This window comes from Rattus rattus, chromosome 2, assembly GCF_011064425.1.
Source record: "Rattus rattus isolate New Zealand chromosome 2, Rrattus_CSIRO_v1, whole genome shotgun sequence".
NCBI lineage: Eukaryota > Metazoa > Chordata > Mammalia > Rodentia > Muridae > Rattus > Rattus rattus.
In genome coordinates, this window is record NC_046155.1 from 97994507 (window position 1) to 98002603 (window position 8097).

An 8097-nucleotide genomic window follows, 5' to 3' on the forward strand; every position below is an offset into this window, starting at 1 on the left:
ATGCCTTAAACTCCAGCACTTGGGAGGCAGAGGCAGGTGGATCTCTGAGTTTGAGGCCAGCCTGGTCTACAGAGTGAGTTCCAGGATAGCTAGGATAATGTAGAGAGAAACTAAACACTCAAAACCAAGCACCACCACCAAAAGGAAAATGGGTGAAGATGGAGTTTGTCAGGCTAAGTAAAACAAGCCAGACTCAAATAAGTATATTTTATTATATATAAAAATCATATGTAAATGCCACGAAAGTCAAAAGAGGACTGGTTGGCTGGGTAGAGGAGGAGCAGTAAGTGGGAGAGTCGCTGAGAACAAAGGGAAGACATGGCTCACATGTATGCATTCTCCCTTTCGTGCAGAATCACATCTACATCTGCCATGAAAGCAGAGAAGGGACATTTGGAGGAAGGAGAGCGGCCAGTGAGAGGGGACACAGCAGAGGGTAATGGGTGGCTATGAGCAGAGAATAATGACACACATGTGTGAGGTTTCGCGATGCAACTCGTTATTTTGTATGATAACTAAAAATTAATAAAAACTTAAAATATGTGTAAAAAGAGTTTCCAAGCCTTACTACAAGCCAAGGCATGTTATATAATATGTTCAAGTTGATCTGATTTATGCTAAAAGAGAGACAAGGGGCACAAAAATGCCTAGAAAAGTCTGGAAGAAAGGGACTGGGAAAGAGGGAGTTTTCACTTGACAAAGCTCCACACTGATTAGTCTACAATGAGGGCAGTTTGAAAGGATGACTCATTAGTTAAGAGCACTGGATGCGCTTCTGTGTGGCCTTAGCTTCTATTCCCATCACCACACGGCGGCTCACAACTCTACGTGACTCTAGTTCTAAGGAATCCAGTGTGAAACGTCATGAAATCGTTGATTTATAGACTCAGTGAGCTCAGGTCTCAGCTATAGACAAAGTTGCTGGCCCAGAGAGCCTTGGTCCAAACCCTGACCTCAGCGCTCTGTACTTTTGCAGAGTCTTCTGTAGTTCTGCCATCCATCTTTAGGGACTTGGGCCATGAGACAGCCATGACAGCCTGCGTGCATGATTCCTCTTCTGTAGTTCTGCTATCCGTCTTTAGGGGCTTGGGCCATGAGACAACCATCGCCAACTCCCTCCTTTGGGCCAGACAGTCTTGATGTCTTCCCTGGTGGTTATGGAATTGAGATGGGAAATTAAGAATGTAACTGTTTCAGGCGATGGAGTCTGGAACCCACGAGGCTTGTTAATGATATCCATTTTCATTATCAGCAGACCTCAGAGCCAGGATTCCTGCTTTACTCCACAAAGTTGTTGTCTGACTGCCAGCTCTGTGGTCCCAAGAGCCAGCTTGAAGGAAGAGTCCCAGAGGGCCTGACTCCAGGGAGGCGATGATGCTTTAATGAGCCATGGTTCAATTCCTCTTTGGCTCTTTCTACAACTCCAGGTGGGATGCCTCTATAGATCACTGGATAGACCGGATCTGACAGGTAAGATGGCTGTGGATGGAGGACCCAGAAGCAGGCAAAGGCTAGGGTGAAAGATAAGGTCCAGGGCACTGGGAACTTGTAGGGCCATAGTGCAGTCTGAGGTCACCCACCTTAGGGGAGATGTCCTGGTTCCTGGAGTCACATCAGCTGTGTACCTGGTCTGCATGACTGACCCTGCATCAGACATGGTGGCAGGCCAATCAGAGATTGTAGGAGACTGAAGGTCTGGGAGAAGGACTTGCCAAGAGGCAAAGCCTATGACACTAGAGACCTGGAGTTACTTAACAGAGACACCCTTCAACATTCAGAGTCAAGGTAGGGAAACTTCAGGTCAGCGAGGGGGAGGCTTAGGTATGGAGACAAGATAGAAACCAGGTCCCCGCTGGAAGCTAATATACTTACATTCCGAGCCTCACACACGCCTACCTTTTCTGTGGGGATAGCGCAATCAGCCTTGTGAGAGCTTGTGTGGAGTTTCAGGTTACAGAGAAGTGCAATGCCCCAGAATTAAGCTTGCCATTGGGGCTTAAAAATGGAACCTGGCTTGGGAAATGTTCTGTCAGTAAAGTGCTTGCAGCATAAGTATGAGGACCTGAGTTCAGATGCCCGGCAGCCACATAAAAACAGGGAATGCTAGCAGCCAGGCACTTGGCTACAACCCCTGTGCTAGAGGAAGGGCAGGAGGTGACAGCTGGGTCCCCAGAGCTCCCTGGGCAGCCAGGGCAGCTGAACAGTGAGCTCCAGATTCAGTGAGAGACCGTTCCTCAGAAACGTGAGGAGAGTGACTGAGGGCCTCTGGCCACAGACAGACAGACAGACAGACAGACAGACAGACAGACAGACACACACACACACTAACTGGGACAGTTCTTGATATCTATTTTTAGGGGCGTGGGCCATGAGACAGTCACCCCTAAACCTCCTTTTCAGCACAGAGGACCTCAAAAATATTTATTGGATTAGAGGAGATGGTCTTTTTTATAAACTCCTATTTTACAGATGTGCAGACTGAGCTCAGAGGCCCAAACACAGCAATCAAGGCAGAAGGCTGGTCCAGCAGGCAGGACTCTTGCTTGCCAGGTGGGTTCAGTTCTTCGTGGCTGACTGGCTGCAGAAGCAGTCTCTCCTGCCATGGACTTGAATGACGGCCTCATCTCTTCTGGCCCTCGGTTCCTTCGTTTGCTAAGGAAGCGTAACTGCTCCCTGGCAGGACTGTGTGGTAGGGATGCTGTGTGCAGAGTGCAGCCTCAGCCTGGACGTTTGGGTGACCGCTTCCTCTTTTCCTCCCTCTGGCTTACTCTTGGACTGGTAGGGCATTCCAACAGGAAAAACCCTACCAGGCCCCTTCACACCCTTAGCAGCTGGAAGCATTCAGCATGCCTTCGAAATTGTAATTCAGAATAACATCGCTCACCTCCGGGTTACAGAATAAAAGTTGAAGGGAGTCTAATGCTATAACTCAGGACCATGGCTTTCTAAAATACAGTATCAAATACCGGCTTCTTTCAGAAGCATTGTCGTGCTACTCTTTGGCTAAAGCTCCCAGCCCTTGTGATCGCTCCAGCACACTCCACAGGAGCAGCAGCTTAGGGGAGCAAATACGTCCAGTATTTGGGGGTGAGCACAAAAGCCTTACATGTTAGGCTCCACAGTGGTCCAGGCCTGTCGGGCAGCCAGGCTCATGACAGACTTATCCCTGACCCCAGTGGGGCTGACCACTGAGACCTGCTGCTGGTAGTTTATCTCTGATACTGAGAGTCCATTTCCCCTGTGACCTTGGGATGACCACAGCCCATTTTGAAGCCTCGTTCTGTGTCCCCTTCTGTATGTCGAAAGAGTGGGACATAGTTAGTCAACCAAGTTAGTTGACTTCATCACTAAGGAGTCAATTATGTTGCTGTTCCATGGTCACGAGCAGAGTGAGGCAAGCTGAAGGAGAAGCCACATGGTGTCTCCTGAGAACCAGGGAGCGGGGGAGGCTTAGTCAATAGAAACACTCAGACTCTATTACTACCCAGAAAGTGCTCCTGGCTGGGGCAACCAGAGTCACATTAGTAATGTGTTGGTTACAGAAGGAAGTATGGGGACTTCATGAGCCAAGCAGAGCTGGAGAAATCTTCTTGGAGGAGGGAACATCTGAGATAGGGACACAGAAGTACAGGCAAGAGGAGGAGCTTATGGGTAGCCAAAACAAGGAGCTGGGGCATTTGGGGTTCAAGACCCATCTCTGCAAGGAGTTTGCTGGCTCCTCTATTTCTGGCCTTGAGCCTCGACACCATCCTGTCTCACTGTTTAACAGATGAAGCAGAGGAGGGGAAGAGGATGCAATTGGATTTGATGGCTTTGAACTCCTGTCCTTCGAGACCCAGTTTGATCTGAGCCCATGGCATTCAATGCACGACGACTTCTTTGACCTTTCTTGACATTCAGGGAAATGAAGTTTGAATGTCTTCGTAGTTAGGTAATGAGGTGGTGGGCACAGGCAGGTTGGGTCATCGTGAGTTAATTCTCTGCTGTTTGTTTTTCTGCTCTGTTGGTGGAGGGTCAGATAAACATGTCACCAGCCTTCACTGTTAATGGAGATGCAGGCACATCTTCACTTCACATTTAAGAGATTGACAAACGTCCTCAGAGGTGCCAACGAGGTGGCACTGTCAGCCACAGAAATAGAAAAAGCGAGGCAAAGCCTTACCCCATCCCTTCTCTCAGGGCACCTGGGCTTCCAGACACCCTAAGGAAAGCAAGACAAAACACAGGGTTGGTGGGGAGGGCTCCAGGTTCCGTCCTAACTCTGTGGCTGACTATTGGTGTCCATTGGAATCAGGCCTGATCTATATTCAAGTTCTTAATTTCAAATATTGGACACTTTAGTTCTGGGGTATTTTTTTTTAAATAGATTCCAATTTTCTGTTGGAATTCTCTAGTCATTTCACAGCATTTTCCTCTATAGAATGTGAACCTTCATACTAATGTCCTTATTTACTCACTTAGGGATCTAGACTTTTAAAGTTAATTGATTTATTTTTACACGTTACTTCTGTTTTATAGTATTGGGAATTGAATCCAGGGCCTTGTACAATGTGAATGCTCTACCATGGGGCTACCCCTCCCCAACCTTAGATCATTTGTATATCATTTACAGTATATTTCCCCCTTTGGTCATATTCTCCCAACTTCGCATATCTAATAATGTTCATTGTGGGCTGAACACTAATGACAATAGATGTATTGGACACTGTGGATAACCAGTCTCACCAGACACACTTCCCATTTCTCTCTCAGGCAGGTAGAGTCGGGTACTGAGCACTTCAGGCCAATTGGTATTGGAATTAGGTCTCTGGTCACTTCGGTCGCAGTAAGAGTCTAACCTTCCCTGGGTTATAGTTCTCTATCACCTCAGTGCTGACAGACTGTGGGAGATTTGCTCCATATTGGAGGGTATGGGTAGGGTCCTTAGCTGTCTCTCCCACCCACCTACAAATCCTGCTCTCTCACATAAACACAACTTCAAATCTTTGGGAAATGTTAAGAGAGGAGCAGTGTACATGTGAAGCAAGCCCTCTCCTGTGGCCTTTTAATGGTTCCTGGGAGATCTTAGTGAAGCTTAGCCACCCCCCTGTCCAGGCTTCTTAGCAGAGACCCAGAACCCAGTGACTTATGGAAACCCTAGTTATACAATCAGAGTGGTTTAACTGTCTAATCCACGTTGTAAGCCTCTTTGGACCGACAAAAGCTTATTGCTTTCTCTCATATCCAAGTTCCCCTGCCTAGTTCAAGCCAGCCCCAGGATGGTCGCCAAATCAAATAGGTGACTCTGAGGGAGAAACAAAAAGAACCAGTGATTGCACCTCCACTCTGGAAGGTCCCCCAGCCTGGGGAACTCCAGCTCCTTCCCCCCTTTCGGCATCTGTGCTTCTTTGATTTTTAGAATGTGGTGGTGCATGCTGGTAGTAATCTCAACACTTAGTAAACTGAGACAGGAAGATCAGGAGTTCAAGATCAGCCTCAGCTACATGGTGAATGCAAAGCCAGGCTAGCCTACATGAGACTGTATTCAACGAAATGATGATTTATGTCACTTATCCAGGTTTTCCTAGTTGTGACAGTGGGGTGCTGGGCTACCATGGTCTACGGTACCTTACTAAGGAGCAAAGGCTCAGTATGCCCAGCTTGCATGAAGTCTAAGAGTCCCAGGTCGAGGAGCACAAAGAAGGAGGCCTGATGAATGTGTGAACTGCAATACGCTACCGAGAACCTTGTCCCTGCAAAGCCGTGTGCTGGATGGAACTCTGGGTGAGTGCACAAGTAGGGCACAGGTTGAAGAACTTGATGTCAGAGATCCAACAAACTGAATCACATAGTGTGGAGTCTGAGGTACCATCCGGAAGGCATCTTCCCAAAGCACATTTGTGACAGTGATCCAGTGACCAACCATTTACCTCTGACCTTCCCAGGGGAGCCTGAGATCTAGGCCTGCCTTCTTCACTAGCGCTGTCGGCTAACTTCTGTTTGGTAGACTGTTGATTAGTACTCAGCGGAGCCAATCCCACAGCCTACAGCCAATCCTCCAAAGTTGGTTATAAATAACTGTATGCAATTAATTAAGAATGGACATTATGGAATTATTATCACAGAGCTCTTTGTTTTTCTGGTTTTCAGATGTTCCAGCCACCCATGACCCAGACCTCAGGTTCTGTTCTACTATGGAGACTACAACCTGCAATGGATCAGTAGATGGCTCTACTGTCTTCTACCTGGTGGGCATTCCCTCCCTGCCAGAGCCCTTCTACCTCCCTGTCTTCTTTCTTTTCCTTCTGTTCTACCTTCTCATCCTCATGGGGAACACCCTGATCCTGGTGGCTGTGGTGGCCGAGCCCAGCCTCCACAAGCCCATGTACTTCTTCCTAATCAACCTCTCAGCTCTAGACATCCTCTTCACCACCACCACTGTCCCGAAGATGCTGTCCCTACTCCTGCTGGGAGACCGCTTCCTCAGCTTCCCTGCCTGCTTATTGCAGATGTATCTATTCCAGAGCTTTACATGCTCAGAAGCCTTCATCCTGGTGGTCATGGCCTATGACCGCTACGTGGCTATCTGCCGCCCTCTGCACTACCCCGTCCACATGACCCCACAGACAAACACTGCCCTGGCAGCCAGTGCCTGGATCACCGCCCTCCTCCTGCCTGTCCCAGCAGTAGTAAAGACCTCTCAGATGGTATATAATGACGTCGCCTACATCTACCACTGCTTCTGTGACCACCTGGCTCTGGTCCAGTCCTCTTGTTCTGACACCACACCCCAGACACTCATGGGCTTCTGCATAGCCATGGTGGTGTCCTTCCTCCCCCTCCTCCTGGTGCTCCTCTCCTATGTGCGAATCCTGATCTCAGTGCTTCGGATCAACTCCAAGGAAGGGCGTTCCAAAGCCTTCTCCACCTGCAGCTCCCACCTCCTGGTGGTGGGCACCTACTACTCGTCCATTGCCATAGCCTATGTGGCCTACAGGGCTGATCTGCCTCTGGACTTCCACATCATGGGGAACGTGGTCTATTCGATTCTCACACCAATCCTCAACCCTCTTATCTATACTTTGAGGAACAAAGATGTCAAAGCGGCCATTACCAAAATTGTTTATCTCAAAAGTGTGATGTGAATATTTGACCTCTCAACGTAGCTAACTCTGCCTCCAGGATTCTAACTACTATGTTTAACTCAGAGAAAAACACTTGGAGTGGTCCAGTGCTCAGAGTAGAAACTCAGTAAATACTACAAAATGGCCAAATTAATGAATGTAATGTTGTGTAATAAAAAATTCACTCAAGCGAACAGGCTTCTCTTCAATCCTCATAACTTGGTTCATGGCTTTTCCTCTGTGCAGTGAGATAATGTTAACCTTTATGTTTTATAAGAATCTAAGCTTGTCTAAAAATTTCACTACTGGATAATTCAAAAACATTTACTGAAGAAAAAAATTTCAAGCCAATAAAGAAAAAAATTTCTGTATAAGTAGTGTGTGTGTGTGTGTGTGTGTGTGTTATTTGTTGGAGTTTTATTGTTGTTGTTTCTGGGTTGTTTGTTTTTGAGACAGGGCTTTACTGAGTAGCCCTGGGTGTCCTAGAACTCACTCTGTAGACCAGGGTGGCCTCGAACTCATAGTGATTCACCTTCCTCTGCCTCCTGAGCTGTGATTAAAGGCATGTGCCACCATGGTCCAGCCAAGCAAAGTATATTTTAAAAGTTGGAAACTAGAGAGATGGCCCAGTGTGTAAATCACTTGCCATCCAATCATGAGGACCTGAGTTTGGATCTCCAGAATCCACACAAATCCAGATGTGGTTGCCCCCATCTGTAATCTCAGAATCTACACAAATCCAGATGTGGTATCACCTATCTGTAATCTCAGAATCCACACAAGTCCAAATGTGGTAGCCACCATCTGTAATATCAGCGTTTCTACAGCAAGATGAGAAGTGGAGACAGCAGATTCCTTGGGGCTAACTAGCTTAGAGCAGGCCATACACAGCAAGCAAGAGCTCCCATGTCAAGGGAAGGTGAACCTGACATGTGACCATTGTCCTCTGACCTTCATGGGTGCGACACAGCAAGCCTGCAACCACACAGAGAAA

The 8097-nt window shown here is 47.6% G+C and overlaps 1 protein-coding gene and 1 long non-coding RNA gene across 2 annotated transcripts; both read left to right on the forward strand.

Annotated features, from left to right (window-relative positions):
• Positions 1-901: 901 nt before the first annotated feature.
• Positions 902-3604, forward strand: LOC116893960. The gene is made up of 3 exons (XR_004387018.1): positions 902-1470; positions 2470-2550; positions 3543-3604. It is a non-coding gene; the product is annotated as an uncharacterized LOC116893960 (long non-coding RNA).
• Positions 3605-6148: 2544 nt separating this feature from the next.
• On the forward strand, positions 6149-7480 carry LOC116893961 (olfactory receptor 2AT4). The gene has a single exon (XM_032895678.1). It carries the CDS (start codon positions 6174-6176, stop codon positions 7122-7124), a length of 951 nt encoding a protein of 316 aa, XP_032751569.1. The 5' UTR covers positions 6149-6173; the 3' UTR covers positions 7125-7480.
• Positions 7481-8097: the final 617 nt, after the last annotated feature.

Coding starts and splice junctions, on each gene's coding strand:
- LOC116893961 (XM_032895678.1), top strand. CDS start 6,174: ATGGAGACTACAACCTGCAATGGATCAGTAGATGGCTCTACTGTCTTC.